The sequence below is a fragment of the Marmota monax genome, unplaced genomic scaffold (assembly GCF_021218885.2).
Source record: "Marmota monax isolate L192 unplaced genomic scaffold, Marmota_monax_Labrador192_F-V1.1 WCK01_AAM20220418_F8-fsc00047, whole genome shotgun sequence".
Lineage (NCBI taxonomy): Eukaryota > Metazoa > Chordata > Mammalia > Rodentia > Sciuridae > Marmota > Marmota monax.
In genome coordinates, this window is record NW_026692072.1 from 9549290 (window position 1) to 9573966 (window position 24677).

The 24677-nt window shown below is 38.7% G+C and overlaps 1 protein-coding gene across 1 annotated transcript in view; it reads left to right on the plus strand.

Annotated features, from left to right (window-relative positions):
- Hsd17b12 (hydroxysteroid 17-beta dehydrogenase 12) overlaps positions 1 to 19913 on the plus strand; it is a 147066-nt gene extending 127153 nt beyond the window's left edge. The window contains exons 8-11 of the mRNA XM_046456339.2: positions 3029 to 3110; positions 4668 to 4733; positions 18382 to 18531; positions 18789 to 19913. Coding sequence (XP_046312295.1) covers positions 3029 to 3110; positions 4668 to 4733; positions 18382 to 18531; positions 18789 to 18893 — 403 coding nt within the window. The 3' untranslated portion in view covers positions 18894 to 19913. The remainder of the gene's footprint in view (positions 1 to 3028; positions 3111 to 4667; positions 4734 to 18381; positions 18532 to 18788) is intronic.
- The last annotated feature ends 4764 nt before the right edge of the window (positions 19914 to 24677 follow it).

The window sequence follows — 24677 nt, forward strand, 5'->3', positions numbered from 1 at the left end:
ATACAGTAGACAATCGAGACAAGCAGTACCAGTGTTATTTGTGATACAGATAAAACTAAGTTGAATAGTATTATCCTTGGAAAAAGAGTGAGACTGAGACAGAATTGTATGCTGTTGTGGGTGTGGGGAGGTTTTTGCTTGACAAATACGTGTTCTTGATGGTAGAACAGATTTGTAGAGGGGGTGCTTTCTCTGCTGTCATTTGGGTATAATTGTAAATGCCGTCCTCGTACTTTTTAGGTGTGATACATTCTCACTTTATGCAGCATCTGAATAGTCTTAGATTTGTTTGAACATATTTTAAAATGCAAATACTATGCTTTATACAAAGTAACCTAAAATTCTGACTTTTTGCTGAAAGTAACTTTATCCCCTAGAATTTTAAATCAGGGTAGAATACTTGGGAAACAAAGATCTTAGTTGCCTCAGGGAGTAAACAAGTGAAGGAGCATGGCTGTATGATTGTGACTTATTGCATTGTTGATAATAATTTTTGAAAATGGGAAAGAAGCTTTTATTATCTTTAATGTTGGAATCATGGCTTCCTTGAATAAAATTTTTAAGAGCCTGTTGAATGAGTTCAAGATTTAATTTTTAAGAAGTATTTGATAACGTTAAACATACCTATAAAGGCTTTTAAATTGATTATTATTATTTTTTTTTTTTGCGAGAAATGAAGTAAGAAATGTAAGATTTTTGTTCAAGGGCAAACACAACCACCCCCTCTAGTGTGAGTGGAGTAGAGTACAGAATTCAGCTAACAAAAACCAGCAAAGGTAGACAGTGAAAAAACATGATCTACATCTTCCTCAAACTGCCTTCTCTTTACTTGCTCTGCATGAGTGAGGAGATAACAGTTCTTGGTTATATGAGAAAAAAGTTAAAATAAAAACTCACAGGGGTTCTTGGAGCACAGGACAGGGGTTCATTGGTCAGGATTTGGGGTTACTTCTTGGAAAGCACACCGTGGTGCAGACCACAGAATCACTCTTAGCTTTCCCTTGATTGGGATCTGACCCTGCTTAAAGGTGATGCACTCTCATGTGTCGTAAATATGTATTTTCTCTCGTTTTATAGATTTATTGAGATGTATTTTACATACCTTAAAAATCTGTCTATTTTAAGTGCATTGTTCAGTGGTTTTTAGCATATTCACAGAGCTGTGCAACCATCACCATGATCTAATTTCAGCATCCTAAAAATATGAAGATAATTTAAAGATAAATTAATATTGTATTAAAAGTCTCCTGTAACAAAAGTGATTTTTATTCCATTTTTATCAAAAGAATTTCTTACAAATATAGATAAAATGAAATGACTAGGTGTTCATTGTTAATCAGTTTTTTTCTTTAATCTTAGAGGATTGGGTTCTAACTCCTGATAAAGTTACCTTAAAATTAAAAAAGAAAAGGCTCTTCTGTTTCTGAGAGACAGAAAAAAAAAAAATACAAGAATGATGTAATTCATGCATCAATGGCTTTTTTCAAAACCCTTAATAGCATTTTTAAACTTAATCTTATTGCTATCACCAAATGTTAATGGATTTTACTGTTTAAAGACGTATGTATTACTAATAAGGACTTCACACACACACACACACACACCACAGAAATACACAAAGCACCACCAGCTTGTTTCCGGTGACACATGAAACTGAGGATCCAGACTTTCCTTTGATGGTTGGAGTGGCATCTTGCCTAGAGGCTGGCAGATGGAGCGGGTGACCTTTGGGGATTATTTCTTTTTCAGATTTATGTCTGAAATAACTTAGATGCCATTTAATCATGTTTCCTCTCTTATTTTGCCTAAAAAGGGTCTAGGTAGTCCCCCTTTTTAAAAATACTTTTAAAAAACAGGCTTTGGGAAAATAAATGGAGACAAAGAAGAATGAAAAACTGGGTTGAAGCAAAGGAACCTGCTGTGGAGGATGGGACATGGGTGGGGTCAGATTTCAGTAGCTGAAGAAGAGGACCTTCAGTAGAAGAGGCTTGCCTGGCAGATGTGGGGCCCTGGGCTCAATTCCCAGCACAGGAAGAGAACCCCTCAGAAGAACAGAATGAGGGGAAGAGTTGGTCGTTAGTTCTAACATTCCTGAAGTTATAATCGTGCGTGTTTCCTACCAGCATGTGTTTGCTAACAGCTAGTAGGCTCACAGCATTGCTTTTCTCAAACTATTTTTCATTTGCTTATAGAATTAGATAATCCAGGTAACTTTCTGACTTTTAACTGGAAGTAGTCTCTAAAAGTTAAAAAAGGAATCAAGCTTTGGCTTTTGGCAAAAGAATACATAAGTGAACTAGAGCCACAGAGTTTTGGAGTCAGCTTTTCGGTGCCCAAATATCTACAAACCAGGGAAAACATGAGGGCAGGATATAGCTGTTCATTCATTGTCAGAGATTTTCTTAAGCATCTGTTTGTTCCATACTCTGCATTTGCATAGTGCTTAAAGAAAAGTAGGATTCAGTTCCCAGAAGTTTATGATTTTGTTGAAGGGTAACATATTTTTGCAAATAGAATGCTTTAAATCCTAGAGCAAGCTAGTGTGGGATGATATTCCACAATAAAGGTGCATGTACGGAGCATCTATAAATGAGTGTGTGTGTGTGTGTTTGTGTGTGTGTGTGTGTGTGTGTTTCCGGAGATCAAACCCAGGGCCCAGTGCATGCTAAACACTCTATCACTGAGCTACTTACCCTCAGCTCTGTAAATGAACATTGTTGATGCTTTGACCAGAGAAGACCTCAGAGATAAGAGATCAGCTCAAGGAGAATAGGTCTGATCCCGTCATGCTCTGGATTACTAAGACTGGGAAGTGAACTCACCATAAAGAAGAGCTATTTTTAGTTTGATTGAATTATGCCTCATTCACTAACCAAGCATATCACTCACTGATGAAAGGCAGGGAGAGCTGTGTGTTACAAGAGCAGCTATGTTGTTCTGTTTCAAATAATTATACATCTCAGTCTACAGTTCACACACAATTGTGTATGTGATTCATTCCATTGACTTGGCACATTTTCCTTTTTAGGTCTAAAGGTGCAGTTCTGAACATCTCCTCTGCCAGTGGCATGTTTCCGGTTCCACTATTGGCCATCTACTCTGCGACCAAGGTGAATTTATTTTAGTAAATTTTAGTCATTATAAGACTAAGGAATGATTTTTTTAATCCAAGTAATTAACATAGTCTTAACTTTCTTGATTATCTATTCTTGGCAATTTTCCAGTGGATTAAGAGAAAAAGGAATACCCCCCATGAATTTTGGGGAAGCCACAGCTGGAGACATACTGATAGGTGTAAACTTACAAATGGGACAACAGCACATCAGAGCCGCTGGTGCTTGTTTTCCTCCCAGTTATTTACTGGTTTTAAAAGTGATACTGTGCTTTCCATGGAGAGCTGGCCTGGGCCAGTTACTCTCTTAATTAGAACATGATGCTAATGAGTCTGAGATTGGAGGTTTGCTATGTGAATGAGTCAGTTTCACACAGCATAAAAGAATTGCATCCAGTCAGCACATAAATGTACGCAGTATGCCAACCTAGACTGGGGAAAGTGTAACGTTCTGTCACATTATGCAGAATTCACAGATATACAGTGTCACTTCTGGGGTGTGAACAAGAATTTTCCAGACTTTGTGTAATTTGTCATAATTTCGTACAACATCTCCATTCACCTCACATTACTGCTAGGATAATAATATATAGAATGCATCTCTTCTGCCCGCAGGTCAGTAGCATCATGTTCCAATACATTATTGAGCATGGAATACATTTCCAAAGGGAAAAATGACTATTTAGATGTTGAAGTTAAATAAGCTTTTAGGGGGAAATAAGCAACTTATAATACATAGTAAAAACTTGCTACATGCCAGTGAAGGAAAAGAGCAAACCACTTGCTTCCTTTTTCACTTGAAAAACCTCAGTCACTACTTTCTTTTGAAGAACCTTGACACCACCCCACAATCTTTGCAATGGACTTGCTTTCAGTATCTCTGAAACATACCATAGACATGTTTACAATGATGGCATGTGTTGGAAGTGATCAGTCAACTTCAGTTTCCTGCCTGTTCTCCATGGATGCAGACTGTTGCAATTCAGACCTTCATGGAGTCTGTATTGGTACTTTGCATTTCAGATCCCAGCTTGAGTTCACCTTTGAGAAAGGGCCCATTAAAGTCAACGGATAGATTTAAAGTTGCATTATTTATCGGAAGATGGACTCTCGCTTTCATCTCTGTGCTTCTTGGATTTTGCCACCCTGAAGCATCCAGAGGATTCTTGCTCTTCTCCTTTTCACAACAGAATCCCCCATAGGAGAGAATTCATATTGTGTTTCTGCTTATGTTACAAGTAGAGAGCAGAAATACATCCTTTGTTTTAATAATATAAAAGTATTTTTTCTTAGAAAATAATTTTTTGAAAAAAAAATACAGTCTAAGAAGAGCTTTTTTCCAGTTAAATGAAAATTTTGGTCTGTAGGATTCATTTGGTGGCAGATAAAAATCACTTGAGGTTTGGAAGGCTTTTTTAAACATCTTTCCTGTGTTTGAAATGAAAGAATGATTAGAAATGATGGTGTTAAGTAGTTTATTACTTTTTGTTTCCATGGCTACAAATGAGGCAGATTGATGTAATGTGTTTTCTTCTCCCTCCCACCGCCTCCCTAGGCTTTTGTAGATTTCTTCTCTCAGTGCCTCCATGAGGAGTATAGAAGCAAGGGCATCTTTGTGCAGGTGAGTGGAGTTTGTTTCAGTGAAGTGTCCCTGTTTTTGTGTGGTTTCCACAGCAACAGTTGCTGTCTTGGCAACGAAAGAAAATAACATTCCTCAGTAAGTGAATGTGACGTTAGCACACCATTAAAGACATGGTTCTTTTCCCCTTATGCACCTAAGTCTAAATTTTAAAAAATCATTACCTAGAATTAAGTAGGGATACCTAAAGTAGAACTATAAAACAGTTGAAGCATAATTATTCTACATTCTTGTGGATTAATTTTGAGGGAATCAGATTATGATAGCTCTTTTAAATGGTAGTAAAATACGCCCAACATAAAACTTACCATGTTAATCATTTTAAGCCTGCAGTTTAGGGCCATCGAGTCCATGTGCATTGCTGTGTACCTGTTGCCACTGTCCATCTCCAGAACAAGTGCATCTTCCCAAACTGAAACTCTATGCCCACTAAACACTAGTTCCCAATTTCTCCCTCTCCTCAGACCCTGGCAACCACTATTATACTTTCTATCCTTCTGAATTTGTCTACTCTTGATACCTCCTATGAGTAGAATCATACAGAGGTTGATCCTTCAAAATCAAATCTCTTAGAGTATCTTAGTTTCCTTTTGCTTAGCAGAATGTCCATCTCGAGGGTTCATCCATGTTGAAGAATGTGTTAAAATTTCCTACAGAGGCTTCTTTTGTATGTGTAGCACATTTTGTTTACCCACTCATGCACTGATGGACATTTGGGTTGCTTCCACCTGTCAGCCATTGTGAATAATTCGGATATGAACATGGGTGTGCAAATATGTCTTTGAGACCATGATTTCAATTCTTTTGGATGTATATGCAAAATGGTATTGCTGGATCATATGGAAAATCTATTTTAAATTTTTAACTATGATACTGTTTTTCATATTGGCTACACTGTTTTACCTTCCACCAGCAGTATACAAGAGTCCCAATTTCTCCATATCCTCCTGAACATGTGCTGTTTTCTGTGTCTGTTTATTTGTATAGCCACGCAATAACCATATTAATGGGAGTGGTCTCTCCCTGTGGTTTCAATTAGCATTTCCCTAATGATTAGTGATACTGAGCTCCTTTTCAGGTGATTACTGGCCATTTATATATCATCTTTGGAGAATGTCTATTCATGCCCTCTGCCCTTTTTTAAATTGTTTTTTTTTTTTTTTTTTTTTTTTGAATTGTAGTTCTTAAATCATTTGGACACTCACCCCTTATTAGATAATTTGCAAATATTGCTCCCATTCCATAGATTGCCTTTTTACTCTCATGGTGGTGTTTTATTTTACTTTATTATTATTATTATTATTATATACCAGTGATTGAACCCAGGGGTGCTTACCCAGTGAGCCACATTCCTAGCCCTTTTTATTTTTTGACTCACGGTTTTGTTAAGTTGCTTAGAGCCTTGCTAAGTTGCTGAGGCTGGCCTTGAATTTGCAATCTTCTTGCCTCAGCCCCCCAAATTGCTGGGATTACAGGCATGCGCCAACATGCCCAATTCCTTGGTAGTGTCTTATTTTAATTTTTTGTATTGGGTATTGAATTCAGGGTATTGAATTCACTGAGCCACATCCCCACCCACCCACCCCCCCTTTTTTTTTTTTAATAATTTACTTAGATACAGGGTCTCACTGAGTTGCTTAGCTTCTCACTAAGTTGCTGAGGCTGGCTTTGAACTCTGGGTCCTCCTGCCTCAGCCTCCCATGTTGCTTATTACAGGCATGTGCCACCACGCCCAGCTCTTGGTAGTGTCTTTTATGCAAGCATTGATAGTGTTTTTTCAATTTTTGTATAGTGCTGGTTATCTACTTTTTCTTTTATTCCTGGTGTCTTTGGCATCATATCCAAGAAATATCCATTAAATCCAATGTCATGAAGCTTTTCCCCTATTTTCTTCTAACAGTTTTATAGTTTTAGCTTATGTTAGGTCTTTGACCCATTTTGAGTTAATTTTTATATCGACCTTTGAGTTTATTATATCGTTAGTAGATGAGGCAGATTGATGTAATGTGTTTTCTTCTCCCTCCCACCGCCTCCCTAGGCTTTTGTAGATTTCTTCCCAGCAGCTCGGGAGGTTGAGAAAGGAGAATTTGAGTACAAAAAGCCAGCCTCAGCAATGGTGAGGTGCTAAGCAACTCAGTGAGAACCTGTCTCTAAATAAAATATAAAATACTTTATATTTTATAGGCTGTGAGAGGACGTAAACAGTGGGTTTTATGAGTACCTATCTCATGAGCTATTGTTTAACCCAAAGAAATAATGGCTCACAGTGTTTCCATGCTTAGGGACATTTAAAAATATATTGGGCAGAAGTTGCAATTACTGCCTTTTTTCTTGCTCCTGCTCATCACCTAACCTAGTGTGCATACACCTAGTTCTTAGTGTGGCTTTCATTACTTTGAGCCTTATATTTTGCTTTTTTAATGATCAACCAAAATAATTGTGAGTATTTGAGTGGTTACTTTTCAGAGACAGTGCTAAGCATTTTATTTGCCTCACTTCACTCCATTTCATAAGGATCTCAGGAGATAGTATGACTATCATCTTTTTGGCTGGAGATATAGCTCAGTTGGTAGAGTGCTTGCCTCGCATGCACAAGGCCATGGGTTTAATCCCCAGCACCACAAAAAAATAAATAAATAAAAATTTAGTAAAAGGGGCTGGGATTATGGCTCAGTGGCAGAGCACTTGCCTAGCATGTGTGAGGCACTGGGTTTTATCCTCAGCACCACATATAAATAAATTAAAAATAAAGGTAAGGTATATCAACAACTAAAAACTATTAAAAAAAAGATTTAGTAGATTATCATCTTTTAAAAAAGTTGTAAGAAATCAAGGCTTTAAAAGAATAAGTTATTTGTCCATTTTGAACCAGGACGCATATCTGGTCTGTTTGGCACCAAAGCCCGTGTTCTTACCCACTAAGCTACTTGCTCTGGGCCTATAAGACATCACTGAACACTTCTTGGATCATCTGTGCTTGGGAAGTGATGGAGCCAGAAGGTGCTTGGCTTCTTGGTTCCATTTCATTCTTTATATCCGCACATAAACAGGATAGACCTAAGTGCCGTCTAGCTCTAGCTGCTAACCCTTTTCATTCTGGTAGGTACTGGGGCCAAATCACCTATCATGAGAGTGAGTGGTAATGAAAGGAAGGGTATGTTGAATATTTCCTGATTTTCCAGGCCCACGGAGAGCCTGCTTGTTCTAAATTTCTACCTTAGCTTTCATCCAAAGGATGCTTAGATGTCAGAGCCACTTAGTATAACAGGTTCTCATATGTTTAAGGTGCATTGGGGAGGACAGGGTGTGCTAGAGTCCTGGATTTTTTTTTTGTGTGTGTGTGTATGTGGCAGGAGGAGATACTGGGGATTGAACTCAGGGGCACTCAGCCACATCCTGAGCCGTATTTTATATTTTATTTAGAGACAGGTTCTCACTGAGTTGCTTAGCACCTCACCATTGCTGAGGCTGGCTTTTTGTACTCGAATTCTCCTTTCTCAACCTCCCGAGTTGCTGGGATTACAGGTGTGTACCACCATGCCTGGCGGAATCCTGGAATTTTTATTGAACTCTTCCATACTCTCCTTACTGCCTTCCTTGACACCAGACATTATAATGCTTGTAACTCAAAACTGCTATGTGGATTTTGGTAACAAGGAAACAAATGAAGCATTTATTGGGGACACATCGAGAAGGATGGCATCAATTGCTATCCAATGTTACATTTTTCCCCAATGAATCTTTAATAATCATACTATTTGTTTAATAATTTTTAAAGACCCACTGAAATTAGGCAAGAGCCTCAAAGTTTATTGGTGAGTTACCTGTAGGCAACAACCAGAGCTGCAGATGTTTCAGTGACCCAAGGGGCAGTCGGCCTTGTGAACGCAGATGAGCAATGCCTGAAATTCTGCTCATAGACAAAACTGTCTCCTCTCTTGTTTCCTCCCTCCCTCCCTCCCTTCCTCCCTTCCTTCCTTCCTTCCTTCCTTCCTTCCTCTTCCTTCCTTCCACCAGGGATTAAACTCAGGACATTTTACTACTGGTTTAGTCAGCTTTTTTGCTGCTGTGATTAAAAGGACCCAACCAGAATAATTTTAGATGAGGAAAAGTTTATTTGGGGCTCACAGCTTCAGAGGTCTTAGTTCATAGAAAGCTGGCTCCATTCCTTGGGGCTCAAGGTGAGGCAGAACATCATGGCAAAGAGTATGGCATAGAGAAGCGGTCACATGATGAGCAGGAAGCAGAGAGAGACTCCATTTGACAAATACAAATTTATATCCCAAAGCCACACCCCAGTGCCCCACCTCCTCTAGCCACCCTACCTATTCAGTTACCACTCAATTGATCCCATCCGGGGATTAATTTACTGATTGGGTTAAGGTATTCTCAACCCAATCATTTCCCCACTGAATCCTCTTACATTGTCTCACACGTCAGCTTTTGGGGGACACCTTACTTCCAAACCATAACAACCGCAAAACTACAGTCTTTTTTATTTTGAGACAGAGTCTCACTAAATTGCTGAGACTCATCCCTAGCTTTCAATCCTCCTGCCTCAGTTGCCCCCACCTCAGTTCCTGGAATCACAGGGGTACACTGCTATGCCGGGCTTCTCTCATTTTCATAGCCTGTTACCCTCAAAGATTTTTTTCTCCAGGTTCTCTTCCCATTAATCTGGTATGACTAGAAATTACTACAAAAATACAGTATTTGTCTTCTGAAATATTTTACTTTGATAAACTTTCATTTTTGCTTAATAATGAATTCCAAATTACTTAATTTCATCAATCATTAGCTTTCTTCACATGAATTTATTTGAGATTTAAACTTAGAATGAATTTGGTGAAGGAAAGCACAGTTGTCAGGTTGAATGAACCCATCAGAATGCTGAAGGAGAATAAAAGAAGGACCTCATATTAATTCTGATGAAAGGAGCAAATAAATCTGGTCTAAACGAAACTTCAGAGTTTAAAATTATTGGGTTTTCTTTGGTGTTTTATGTCTCTAAATTTTGGGGCTAGAAGTATTTGTTAGCTGATTCCACCTCCCACTCCATCTCACATATTTTTTTTATTAAAATACAAATCAGATAATGTTGCTTTCCTTCACAATTCTCAAATGGCTGTCCCTGAGGCTTAGGATTAAATTCACTCTCCATGGGACCATTGTCTTTCTTGACACCCTGTCGTCTTCCCCTCTCTTCAGGCCAGAGTGGACACTGGTGTCCAGTACCTTCTCTGCCCTGTGAACTACCCATGACTGGCTCCTCTCTAAGTCCATGCCACATGTCCTCCCAGTGCCCTTCATTCCTGAGCCCTGTGACCCTTGTCCTTCTTTCAAGGCTCTGGTCACAATTCACCTACCTGGAAATCCTCGTCTCTGCCCCGTGGCACATGTGCTTATGCCTCTCCTGCCTTTAGCCTACAAACTTCTGCCTGCTGTTCTCTGGCTCTTTCTCTCTCCCCCACTTCCGGGTGTTCTTGAGGGTTTTATCTTGTTTGTCCCTGTACTGCTAATGGCACATGAACTTTCTGTTTCACTAGAGACCTGCCCTTTGCCTCGTGCCACAGAGGTCTCTGGTTTAGGCATGGTCATGCTTTGTGACACAGTCATTTGTTTCAAGGGCCTTTTGAGCTTCTTGTGTTGCTCCCATGGATTTCTGGTCTTCAGTTGTGGGTGGCTTCTGGGCGAATGCTGTGATACAAAGTTTCAGGTTTTGTCTAATCTTCGAAAGAACAGGTATCTTTTTAGGTCTGCCTCCTTGTGAATGTCCATCAGATTACTCTTTTGTAGAAGAAGGATAGTTTTCAAATTCTAGATTGTTTTATATTACTTTCTTATTAATATTTTCACCTTGCTTCTCCCTCCCCATCCTTTTCTCAACTTGTTTCCTATAATTTCTAAGACTACCTGTTGAGAATTCAGATTTGCCAGCTGGGCGCAGTGGGACATGCCTATAATCTCTACAACTGGGAGGCCGAGGCAGGAGGATGGAAAGTTTAAAGTCAACTTTGGCAACTTAGTGAGACCCTGTGTCAAAAAAACAAAAGGGACTGGCAAGTTGCTCAGTGGTAAAGCGCCCCTGGGTTCAATCCCTAGCACCCAAGAAGAGAGAGAGAAGAGAATTCTGATTTGCCATTCTACAGTCATTTCGTGGAAATGCAAATAAACAGCAACACCCTGTGCAGTGGCGCACACCTGTAGTCCCTGCTACTTGAGAGTCTGAGGCAGGAGACCAACTTGAGCCCAGGGGTTCAGCCTGGGCAACCTGGCAAGACCCCAGCCTTTCACAAAAAAAGGGAAAAACAAAAAAGAAGCAGCAGCAGCAACAAGAAGTTATACATAAATGCCCTGGAGCTGAATTATGAGCCTCATAGACTATTGATTTGGAAGACAGAATGAGGATGAGAAGAACATTCTTGGATAAACCTTATCAAAAGTGTATTCTGTTGATGAGGACTATTGTCTCTCATTGTTACCTTATAATTAAAGATTAGTCAAAAAAAGTTATACTTAATCTTTCAAAAAGCCAAGTCAGGATTTGTCTGATTTCACTGATCTGTTATTTAAATTCCCTTAATCTGGAGTATGTCCTTTCTTTGTCTTTCATGACATTGACATTTTTGAAGAGCACAACACTCCTCCCCCATTCTTGTTTACTGAACATTTCTCATTTGGGCTTATCAGATGTTTCCTCCAAGTTAGGTTCTGATGATACTTTCCTGTCCAAAATACTACATTCGTGATGCTGTGTCCTTCTCAGGACATCTCACGGGGGAGACATAGCGTCATCTGCCCTCCTTGGTGTGGATTTTGACTCATTTCTTTCTGCCACACAGTTACTTTTATTTACCTTTGATTAATAAGCAGTCTGAGGAAAGACACTTTAAAACATGCAAGTATCCTGCTGTCTCTTGGGGTTTCCCTTAGATTTCGCATCCGGTGACGTTTCTTCATAGCCTGCCTTGTAAATACAAATCGGGACGCACTGCCTGGATATTTAGTCGTTTCAAAGCAAGAGGGCACAGCGAAAGCACACCCATCTCAGTGCTCCCTCAGTCCAGTCCATGCTTTGGTGCAGACTGCATTTGTCACCACGTGCTTAAGTGGCAGGGAGGAAAGGACACTGAACTCAGCCAGCAGACCAAGGTTTGAGTTCTGCTTTTACTGTTGAGTGATGTCTGACCTACAGAAAGTTACTTCATTACTTTGAGGCTTAATGTCCCTTCTGGCAAGTGGGATAATAAAGTGATGTATAGAGAAACACTGCGAACTCGGAAATGGTACGCAAGTATGGAGAGGAGAGAAACTTACCTTTATTGAACATTTACAGTATGCCCGTTGTTCAGCTACTTATTCTCTCACTTGAACTAGAGGTTGACCTAGACCCCTTTTACACATAGTAAACTAGGGGTCAGTAGGAGGCATGTAACTTGCCTGAGGTCAGTTCTGTTTATCAGACAGCAAGTGCCTGCTATTTGAGAGATCCTTAGCCAGGCAGTGGAGAAAGAGGTAAAGAGGACATTGTCCTGTCCCAACGGAGAGTGACAGAAGACAGATACTTAAGCATCATACACTTTAGTGAGGTATATATATTGTGTTCCAATTTTCTTCAGTCAAGAAATATTTCAAGGGTACCTTGGGGATACAGTGGCAAAAGGGCAGCTGGAGCCCTTGCTGTGGTTGAGTTTACATTAGTCAAGAGGAGACAACAGCAAACGGGCAAACGATCCATGGATTCATGATCTGGTACAGTGGTACTGCTGTGAGGATGCCCAAGGAGGGCGAGGGCTCAAGCACGTGGGAAGGGCAGAGAGTGTTCCCATCTGGGTTTGTGCCCTGGGTTTGTGTAATTCCGAAGTCCCCTGTGTCTGCAGCGCCTCCCTGCTCTCACAGGTGCTGCTTTGTGACACAGTTTTCCTCCCAAGACCTGGGAAGCCAGTCTCTAAAGATGCTGTCAACCGGGAGACCATTTGCCAACTGAAACCATCCCTAAGGTTTACTTTGCCTGCCTCTTTGTCAGAGGAGCAGAGAAGAAGCAGGGAGAGACGTCCTGAGCCCGGGGGGTGGGGGGGTGGGGTGGGGGGGTGGCTGTAGGTTTCAGCTGCCCTGAAAATGAGGTGTTTTTTCTTATTCTTAGCAATAGATTACCCAAAAAACCACACCATTAAATTTGAACTTACCAACACAAAGAAATCCTTTGGGCCCCATTCCTTTAAGTTATCACCTTACAGTTCTTATGTCTTTTTTTGTTTATGAGAGTTGATAGTTTTATTAGTTCAGTTAAAAATGTGATTTTTAAAATCAGAATAAACTAAATTTGCTTTCATCTGTGAAATTTAGAAAATGAATAGGGCAAACTAAAGGAGAAAACAAAATTCAAGGATTTAAAAAAATGCAGTAGAGGTCTGTTGGGCTTCAAAGAGCTAAAAAGGTGAAAATTAAGAAATGGCTCCTGGAAAACACATGTATCCACCCGTTTTTCTTGCTAATTGTCAGTGACAATAAAAGGAGGTAATAGAGTGTGTCTTTAGTGCCAATGGAGTCTAAACAGAGCTATAGAGCGACATAAAGATCCTCTCTGGAAATATTCAGATCTGGTCAACTGCACCTGCTTTAACAAATGGCTTCAGAATAGCAAGATTAGATCAACTGGAATAATGGGACTCCAACGAGGTGAGTCTCCACGTGTCAGGGATGATATCCATCTATTTTTCTTGGCCTTTTACGACAGTGTTGCACCACAAGCTCTATTAACCTACTCAGTCCCTCCAAACCACTAACTCTGTGTCCAGAGGGAAGATAACCAGATAGTTACCCCAGCAGTCAGATATTCTCTGTGGAAAATGATATTCTTGCACCTCTTACAGGATGTGAAGATTCAGCCAAATACTTTAAGTGGTCAAGATGGAATTTAAATCCAAGTCACTCTGATTTCATCTAATGCTGATCTCCGCCCCCAGCCACCTCCTCCGCCACTCCACTGCCTCTTTCTCTCACCTCCCAAGTTCAATCCATAAGGAAGCCCTACGACTTTAGTTTATCCTTGAAACATACCCACCTTCTGACCACTTCTCATGACCTCCACTGCTCCCGCTCTGACCTGAGCCACTATCTTACCCAGGATGCTGGTGCAGGATGCTCCCAGTCTGGCCTCCCTGTTCCTGTCCCCATGCTTGCCTGAAGCCCCTGCAGTCTGCTCACAGCTACAGTGTTCTCATTTCAAACTTCCACATTATCTTACAGCCTACCCTCCCACTACATCTCTGTTCTCCTTGCAGTTCCCGAAATGCTCTGAGCACACACTCACCTCAGGGCCTTTGCACTAGCTGTTCCCCCTCAGTCTAAAAGGCTTTGGGCTGGCTTCCCTCCCTTCTTTCAGATCGTGTCACCCATGGGAGAGGCCTTTGTTGATTTATCTAACTGTAGAAACAGCCTCCACTACCTATATCCTATACCAGTGTCCCCCTACTAAACATAAGCTCTGTAAGATTAGGGACTGTTTTGTGCACATTTATGTTCCTAGTGCCTAAATATCGTTCTATGTGCTCAGGAAATCAGTATTGTTAAATGAATGCCTGTTTTACAATTACACCATTTTTCCTTTCATTCTTTGAATGTTGACATATAAATTCCACGTTTGGAGACAGGTCACTTGTAGAATTATTAGCCAGCATTGGTCAAGGGTTTTCTTTGTGCAAATCATAATATGTTGAATTCCTTTATTTTGAGCTTAAATGCCAAAATGTGTACCTATTTTTTATTGCCATGTAGCCAGAACTCTCTGCACCCTCAGAACAATTCCTTTTTCCCAACATTTTCTGGGCTATTTAAGGTTTTCTACCAATAAGATATTCAGGGTCCCTTTTGTAAGGAAGCTGATTTCATTGTCTGCAAGTGGAGTAATACAAACTCCGGAACTATAGTGTCTGTGTACAATTATTCAGGTTTTCTGAAGATTTCAGAAATAGAAGATGAATACACAAATTCAAGGAAGTGAAGTGCCCCTGATATATCTCACAGGAGCCTAACCTGTGCCTTAGGAATGTGCTGGCCACACTGGTGAATTTAATTCCCAGAAACAGCAAATTAGACCCCAAGTCTAGAATCCCATATTGTGCAAATAGACTGAGGCCTGGAGTCCTCTTGTCCATGTTATCCCAGACCCTTGCCAAGAATTGTTCTGTGATCATTTATAAATATGAGAAGGTGTATTTAGTACACAGTTGACTGCACATGAAAGATGCTCCGTGGGAAGTCCCAGAATTCCGTATTTGGCTCTTGAGTGTCTGCCGTGCAGCTTTGGGCATCCTCTTTCCTGCTGCTCCATGGCATTAAATTGTAGTAGCTTTCCTGCTCTGAACCAAGACCCCTCAACTGTCCTGTAAAGACCAGATACCGAAGCATTCTACTTGATGGGGGGGGGGGGGATAACCATAACCAAATTGTTCCAGGGATAGATAGATAGATAAATAAATGATTTTTGGGGGAGTGGGTACCAGGGATTGAACTTAGGGGCACTCAACCACTGAGCCACATCCCCAGCCCTATTTTGTATTTCATTTAGAGACAGGGCCTCACTGAGTTGCTTGGCACCTTGCTGTTGCTGAGACTGGCTTTGAACTCGCGATCCTCCTGCCTCAGCCTCCTGAGCCACTGGGATTACAGGCCATTAACAGTTTTTGCTTTATGACCTAACCAGTTATTTTCAGTTTAAGATTCTAAATTTGGGAAATCAGGATACTTGCCCGCATCTATTGCTGTCAAGGTCAGGTTGTTTCTGAGCTGGCAAAATTTGTATAGCAACCTGTTGAGCTTAAACAACTTCAAAATTTTTCTGCCCAGAACACTTCCCATAAAAGTATGTGTATCTTCTTGACCTGTTTCCCATGATGTTTTCCTGAGTAAGGACAAAAATGGAGCCAGGCACAGTGGTGCACTAATCCCAGCAGCTCAGGAAGCTGAGGCAGGCGTCTTTGCCTTTGTTTAGATAGATCGTCTGGCTTAATCTTCACAGTATTTAAAATTTTGGTGTAAACTCTCATTATCAACTTTCTGGTGTAATAATCTTATGGACCATAGCAGTAGAAAGGACCCTAAATACTACTACTCTTCAGTGCTATCCATATGAAATGGGTTTTTTGACAAGTTCTTTCAGTAGGTATTGATTGTGCCCCTACTGTATACCAGGTGCTGTTCTAAGCATTGACAGTACAGTGGCAAATGAGGAGGGTGTGTTCTAGAACTTGATACCATCCGGTGATTGGATGTAGTTTTTTTTTTTTTTTTTCCACCGCTGTTTTGCCTCCTTCACACATTGCCAGCGTTTGAACTTTATTACCTACTTCTTAGTTCCCTGAGAACATCATGTTCTTTCATGTCTCCCTATTTGTTTATATGGTAGGCGCCTCCACTTTGTTTAGGACTTAGCGCAAAAGCACCACCTTGATTTTAAACCCTTATGGAAGTAAATACTCTTTACAGAAGAGAATTTGCATTTCTTAGTTGGGAAAACAGTTGACTTGGAATTCCTGTGTGCATCTCTTGTCCCCTCCCCCCCAGAGCCAGGGTCTTTTCTAGACTCTTACGACAGTTTAGCTGAGTGATGAGTTAACTTGTGGCACCATCAAGTGGTTCAGTCAGGCAATGCAGTGTAATTTTCTTACAAGATCAAGAATCCAGTTTATGCCATATGCATATTAAAGGGGAGAGGAAGGAAGGGTGGATGGAAGAAAGGAACCAGAAATTATAATGCAATTGAAAAGTATAATTACCAGACCATCTGCATCTCAAGAGGCTCAGAACTTAACAGAATCTTAGCAGGTTTGATCTATATGTGGGAATGTTTTTTCAAATCCTCACTTTTTTTTTTATAACCACTAAATCAGAGACACAGAGATGAGAAAAGTTTTGCTTATGTTCCTTCATTATTTGAGATCAGAGTATAAACATATTTTCTGGGGTTTTTGGGTGCTCAGCTTTGCTTGGTGAACAAACTTGACTTACCCATTGAACTCCACATTTTATACTTGGTGTCAGTCGGTGATAACTCTTTGGGCTGTGCTTATATCCTCACAACAAAACTTTGGTTTTGAAATCAAAGTCTTTTTTGACCAAAAACAAAAAACTTACTCCTTAAGTGAGGGGTAAATGGATAGTGATATTTCCATAAAAACCCAAATTCTCAATCATTTTAAGTTGGATCAGATACTCATGTGCTTAGTGAAATTAGTTTACTTGGTGTAGGTTTGTGGCTTCAGGGATAAGAAAGAGAAAGAGGGAGAGTGACAGTGGCCAGTCCTGGGGTTCTAGACTCTGTTGGGTTGAAGTTTCAGGTTACATACCAAGAGTGGTGGGCTGTATTCTTTGACTTATACTCGGGGGTGGGAAAAATACAAAATGACAAAGCCTGCATATATACATAATGCCAAAGGGACAGGGAACCATTCCTTCCAGATCTCAGCAAGAAGGAAACCCATAATGGAACAGACCTTAATTACATTCCTAATGTGGAAGTTTTGATTTTGACCACCACCTGTTGGAACGGATCCTCCTCTTTCACAGAAGCCTCGTGGTGATTTATACCATTTATACCCTCTCCTTTCACACGAGTTGGACAGAATACGTTCACCTTTGGTGAACTGCAATGCCCATGTTATTTCAAATTACAGAAGAAACCTCTTTTGTCACAATCAGGACTCGTTGTAATAGGGTTTCCTGTTATGGGATTCTATGTTGAGTCACATCCAAAATGTACCAAGCATAAGCAATAAATGACATTCATAAAATTCCTCTAAAAGCTCACATTCAGTTTTGTCAAACCCTATCTGTCCTGTCAGGTGTCTTTGTTGCTCAAGCAGTTTACACATTGTTTATACAGTCTTTCCAACCACCTCATCCCCACCCACCCCGCCGCCCCCCTCCAAAAAAAAAAAAGTTAAAAAGAAGTAGTCCTATCCTGTCACTAGCAAAGTTTATAAAACTCAGAACCAGAATGCTAAGAAATTAGGGAAGAAAAGTGATAGTTTAAGGCTAAGAAAATGAAATATCTGTTGTAGGACTAAAGTTTATAGAGCAAGCTTAATTCATAATAAATTATGGGGGAAATGAGTACCATCTCTTTAGAAGGATACAGTGTCAAAATTCTTACTTACTGGTTCTGCACACCAGTGTTCTTCAGTGAGATCATCCTCTCCCTCAGTCTCCGCTCTCTGGATTGCTATCAATACCTTCCTTTTCTTTCTTTTTTTTAAAAAATATTTTTCTTTAGTTGTAGACAGACACAATGACTTTATTTTTTATTTATTTATTTTTATGTGGTGCTGAGGATTGAACCCAGTGCCTCACAACATTAGGCGAGTGCTCTACCGCTGAGCCACAACCCCAGCCTCAATGCCTTTCTTTTAAAGGTTCCAGACAGTGTGTTTCCATTTCTTTTTAATATTTTCCTCAGTCTCATTCTATTTTATTCATAGATTGACTTACTACAGTTTGTTTTATGCTTCATGTGTTCTCTCAGGCTGTGTTTAGATGGCTGCTTTTGTTCTTTCTCTACAGCTGTCAGTCAAGCATCACGTCAGTTTTGAGTTTGTGGGCTTCTGATCAGTGACATGTTTTGTCTTTCTAGAGTGTCCTGCCATTCTACGTAGCTACAAAACTGGCTAAAATCCGAAAGCCAACTTGGGACAAGCCCTCTTCAGAGACATTTGTGAAATCTGCAATTAAAACAGTAGGCTTGCAGTCCCGAACCAATGGATACCTGATCCATTCTCTTATGGTATGTTGATTTTTAAGTCTCACATCAGTACTTTCTGGTTTTGGGTTTTTCTTTCTCATTGAGTCACAAAACAGTGACACAAAATAGTATATATTGTTAATCTAACAGGGCGTCTGTGCATTATTTTAAACTGTACACCCAAGAACTTTAAAAATCTACCTGTAAGTAAAATAACAATTTAGTAACATCAGGTCATCGGCTTCAGTTAGCCCAGATTGTATGCTATAATTACATATCTCCCCCATTTCTTTCTCTAGGGCTCAATAAACTCCATCCTGCCTTCTTGGATTTATCTTAAAATATCCATGGGTCTCAACAAGTCCCTGAGGGCTCGCTATCTGAAGAAAGCCAAGAAGAACTAAACGTCATCCCACAGCCAGATGCTTCTGCCTGTGCACGTTAGCTGCAGGGCACCCACCAGTCCCCAGAAGCTGTTGTTGTCATTGCAGCAATTGCTAACCTAGCCAAATGTTGTCATGATTTGGAGGAAAAAAGAAGTTGCTTTTAGAAGTTCCCGACACATGTTCTGGATTCCACCAGAACTAATTTTGAAGTTTAATATAAACACTCATATAAAATGGATGTAGGACTCATATTACCAAGAACAATTTAATAGGAAAAAACATGATTATAGCAAATCACAGAATGACAAACATAAAAGCCATCTGTTCCATCTGGCCCCAAAGTCAGTGATCATTATTATATTTTCTCTGAAAACATACCATAAAATATAATCACTAGCAATTCTTTTTTTCCTTTTTTTTAAAAATTTTACTCACTTTGACGGAATGGGGATTAATTAATTTGCTTATTGGTGACAGTAATGATTTTGAAAAAATGGGGAATTAATTTGCTTATTGGTGGCCAAACTGTAATTTACATAGATCTCTATAAGGTTTTCTAAATGTATATACCAATTTATATGTTTATATGGAACTATTCCTTCTAAAAAGTATAATTATGAAAGAGGGAATTATTTCTGACACGTAAAGCCCACTAAAATAAGCTTTATTATAACATGTTATTTCTTCTCAGTTTACACAAATGTAAATACTGAAACTGTGCAGTATGATTGAATTATAAAGATAAGTGGACCAAGGCTGGGGTTGTGGCTCAGTGGTAGAGTGCTTGCCTAGTACGCATGAGTCACTGGGTTCGATCCCCAGCACCACATTAAAAAAAACTAAATAGCGTACAATGAATCGAAAAGCTTTCTGCTGTCATGTAGAACTGATTCGAACTAATACAAAATAAGTTTTTTTAAAACGAAGTTTAAAAAAATAAAGGTATATTAAAAAAAAAAGATAAATGGACCAAAATGTACATTGAGGCTGACCATCCCTATGGTACCACTGACACCCCAACTCAGGACCTGCACAGACCCCAGCCTTCTTTGTTTTCGCTCTGCACCAATATTGCTCACATGTATGAAAACAGACTACTTAAATAATAATGGCTATCATGGAAATGGCATTGTACTTGTTAAATTGGAACCCTGGAACCCTACAGTACTGATACAATTAGCTTTAATAAAAGGTGATATAACCATGGGTTGAATGAAAGCATATTTTTTTGTTCTAGAAACTTAAGATCATATTTATGTTGGCTTACATAAGACTGACTTTTATCCTGCTTCAAAATCTGTAGGGATGTCACGAGGAAGAATTCAATACTGTGAAATACGCAGCACAGAAAGGTGGGCCTTTATCTAGGCTGTGTCTCCTAGTTTTAAGCACCAGTAAATTTGTAAAAAGAAAAGAAAAAAAATTAAATTGGGTTAAGTGTTTCTGGCTATTAATTTTGCCAGTTCAGGACTTAAAAAGAAGGAAAAAAAACACACACACAAATTACCATCTTCTGGGCTGGGGTTGTGGCTCAGAGGTAGAGCACTCACCTAGCACACGCAAGGTCCTGGGTTCAATCTCAGCACCACATAAAAATAAATAAATAGAATAAAAGTATTGTGTGCAACTACAACTAAAAAATAAATATTAAAAATTACCATATTATATCAGAATCATCATGGAAAAGAAAAGGTATTTTAGCACTCAAAAAGTAGGAAGAACATAATACAAGAATAAAGGATAGTCACTTAAATAAACGTAGCTTTATTCAGTTTAAAACACATCCTTTGCCTTTTCCCCCTCTCTCCTCTTATTACAGAGATAGTGACACCACAATGACCTGGACAGTATTTTATATGCTTTCACACATTGGTTGATTGGCATGGTTGTTTTTGTGGAAAGGTGGAAGATAGGACCTGGGGGTAAATACATGAGGAATTGGTTGGCAAGACCAGTATACTGCAAGATACAAAATGCTTCTTCTGTTACCCCAGTTAGAAAATAGTTTGCACAGACATGCAAAATATATCTCAATTGGCATTAGAGAAAGTATCTTAAAACAAAGGTTTGTACAATTCTGATTGCCCTAATGTGAGTCCCACAAGCACTTGGAATAAATAAGTAACTGTGAAGTGATATTGTTAGTCTTCCATTTTCTCAAATGGTCTTGCCCTAAAAAGATGAATTATATGTTCTCATTTGCTACTTATTTCATTGAAGTGTAATAATAGAACTGAACTTTATATAGTGAATGTTAATCTGAATATGATTCAATGTGTAAAAGATTTACTGTGATATTATTTTATAGGAATGAAATGAGCTTTAGTACTATAATTTCTTTTCTCCATTTACACCAAAAGTAAGCTGAGATTTCAGTGATCCTGCATTCTGTTGCTTTACTCTGTAGTTTACCAGTGTGAAAGCAAATGATTGAAGCTTTTCGGTATGTTGGAAACAATTTAGTTTAAAATTTTTTACTTTGTGGTATTCTAATATCTTTAGCATATTTGTACTGCTCATTTCATTGTGCAAAACATGTAGATATGGACAATTTAAATTCCCTCATTGAAAGTTGTTATGGTTTGAATATGAAGTGTCCTCCCCCCCCCCCCCAAAGATGCATATGATGAAGGCTTGGTCCCTGATGCAACAGTGTTCAGAGTGGGGTTTGGGGGAAAGGATTGGATCGTGATGACTGTGACCTCATCAGTGAATTAGCCCATCGAGGGATTCCTAGCTGTGAAAGGACTATTGGAACGTGGTAGAAACTATAGGAGGTGAAGCCTCGTTGGAGGGAGTGAATCCTTGAGGGCATGCCCTTGGAGACTCTGTCTTGTCTCTTTCTCTGCTTTCTAGCCACCATGAGATAAGCAGCTTTCCTCCACCCTCACCCAGGGCCCTCACCTAGCTATCTGCCTCACTTCAGTACCAAAGCAATGGAACTAACCAACTATGAAGTGAAACCTCTGAAACCCTGAGCCAAAATAAATTCTTCCTCTTTTGTTTTTGTTAAGCATTTTGTCATAGTATTGTAAAGCTTACTAACATAGAAATATAATTATTTTTTCTACGGAGATATTTGGAGGCATCTAGAAATATAATATTGTATTTAGCATGGACACAAATAATTTTTAATGTGAATGGTGTATTACAACTATGTCCATTCTCCTTTTACGTGTCATTAAAAAGTAAACCAAATGGATAATACAAATGGCCATCCCGAAAGGATATAAGCAAGCTTAACTTCCACATTACAAAAGTTTCTAAATGTACTGTTCATTAAATTTTTTTGAGTACTATGTGTGCTACGGGGTAAAATGAAGCAGGGTAAGGAGGATGGGGAAGCAGTGTGGATGAGACAGAGGTAGAAGCCTTGTTTGTGGTGGCCATGAATGAGTGATCAGGCTTTGAAAGTCTTGAGCGAGCTTTTCAGCTACCTGGGGAAGCCTTTCAGTCAAACCAGCTAGTGCAGATGTCCAAGGAGGTAGGTATATCTGTGTTTCCAGCCCACACATTGACATACACACTAAGTGATGTGTTTCCTGAGCATTTTGTTTCATAGACTTGCTTTAGTATATTTTAGTTATAACCATTTAATAATGAAGCAGTTTTACATTCTTGAACATATTCCATTATCTTTCTGCATGGCTGAATTTAGTTTGCTTGTATTTTACTTGGGTTTGTGTGAATAGATTTGTGAAATCTTTCTCATTTTTTGGTCTGGTTTTATTGTCAAGATTATAATTACTTCATTACATAATTTGGGAAGCATGGCCTATTTTACTGTACTCTGAGAATTATAAAAAAATGGAACGACCTATTCTTTGAAAGTTTCTAAAACTATCTAGTCCTAGTATTTATTAGTGAGGAGACTTTTAACTACTGACAGTTTCTTTAATGATAATTAGACTATTCAGGATTTCTAATTTTTCTTGAATCAATTTTGAAAAATATTCTAAGTAGTCACTCATTACACACACATAAATGTATTAGCATAAAGTAGCTCAGGGAAATAAATGTCTTATTTAAACTTCTACTGAATATGTACTTAATATTTCCTTTTCTGATATTTGTGTTGTCTTTCTTTTTCTTGACCATTGGCCAGAAGTTTGTCCATTTTTTTTAAGAATGAAATTTTGAATTGATTAATTCTCTGTCCTTCTCTTTCATATGCTGCTTGTTAATAGTTTATTCTGTTTACTTTTTCTTATTTCATTAGTTAGATATTTAACTCATTGATGTTCAATGTTTTTTTCTTGAATAAGTATCTAAATGTATTTGAATTATCTCCTTTGTTACATCTCACAATTATGTGAGTGAATATAAATGTATGTATATACACAGATACACATTTTATTGTTTTTCAGTTGCTAATATGAACATGATGATTCCTCTGACCTGTGAATTATTTTAAAATGTTTTAAGTGTGCAAAACTTATGGCTTTTATATATATATATATATATATATATATATATATATATATTTTTTTTTTTTTTTTTTTTTTTTTTTTTTTTAAAGAACCAAACGTTGGGCTGGGGTTGTAGCTCAGTGGTAGAGTGTTTGCCTAGCACATATGAGGCCCTGAGCTCAATCCTCAGCACCACATAGGATAAATAAATAAAATAAAGGTATTGTATCCATCTATAGCTACTAAAAAATATTTTTAAAAAACAAATGTTAATATCACCATTAGTAAGACAGATGTGTGTTTGTGTGTCCTGATGAGATGCCCTGGAGACACGAAGCACTGATGTGCTCTTCCTGACCAAAATGCATGACCTGAACCTAGTCAGTAAGAAATACCAGATAAAGCTAAATCAAGGAATGCTCTCAGAGTTATCAGTCGCTGCTTGTCAAAAGTTTAAAGTTAAATGAGACTAAAAAGATGTGGATTCTTATCCAGATGAAATTTTTCCAGCTTTTGTTCAATGGGGCATTTTTAAAACAATTGGTGAAAATTGAGTAAAATCTGTAAGTTAAAAAAGCATGCTGTCATATTGATTTTTCAGGTTTTGATAATTATATTTTGGTATAATTGTTTTAAGAAAAAGTCTTCCTTTAGGAAATACACACTGCAGTATTTAGGGATAATGGAACATTGTATATGCACCTGAATCTCGAGAGAAAAAGAAGTCAGTGAATTATATATAAAGGAAATGGTACAGCAAATGTAAAATGTTAACATTTGGAGAATCTAGGTGAAGGTATGTATGAATTCTTTGTACTGTTTGCAAATTTACTGTAAATCAATTTATTTCAAAATAGTTAAAATTTTCTTGTTCTAATGAATTGCTTTGTGGGCAAAAACATGTGAGTATGATATAGCTTAGGCAAATTATTGTGATTTTTCTCTGCCTTGACTTTGCCACCCAAAAAGTGAAAACATTTCATAGATTGTTGTGAACATAAGTTAATACACTTAAATTACCTAGAGCCCAACCAGGCATAAAGTGTGTGTGTGTGTGGTGTGTATGTGTATCTGCCTCCCTAAACACTAGCCATGACCATGTTATCTTACATGGAAAAGGGGGTCTTTTCAGAGTGATTTAAGTTAAGGGCCTGAAGGTGGAGAGACTTTCTTGGATTATCCAGATGGATCCTAAATGCAATCCCAAGTGTCTTTTTTTGTTTTTATACGTACATACATAAATATGTGTGTGTATAAAATTTAAAATCTTTTAGTTATAGATGGACACAATATCTTTATTTTTGTTTTTATCTCATTTTTATGTGGTACTGAGGATCGAACCCAGTACCTTATGTGTGCAAGGCAAGCGCTCTGCCACTGAGCTACAGCCTCA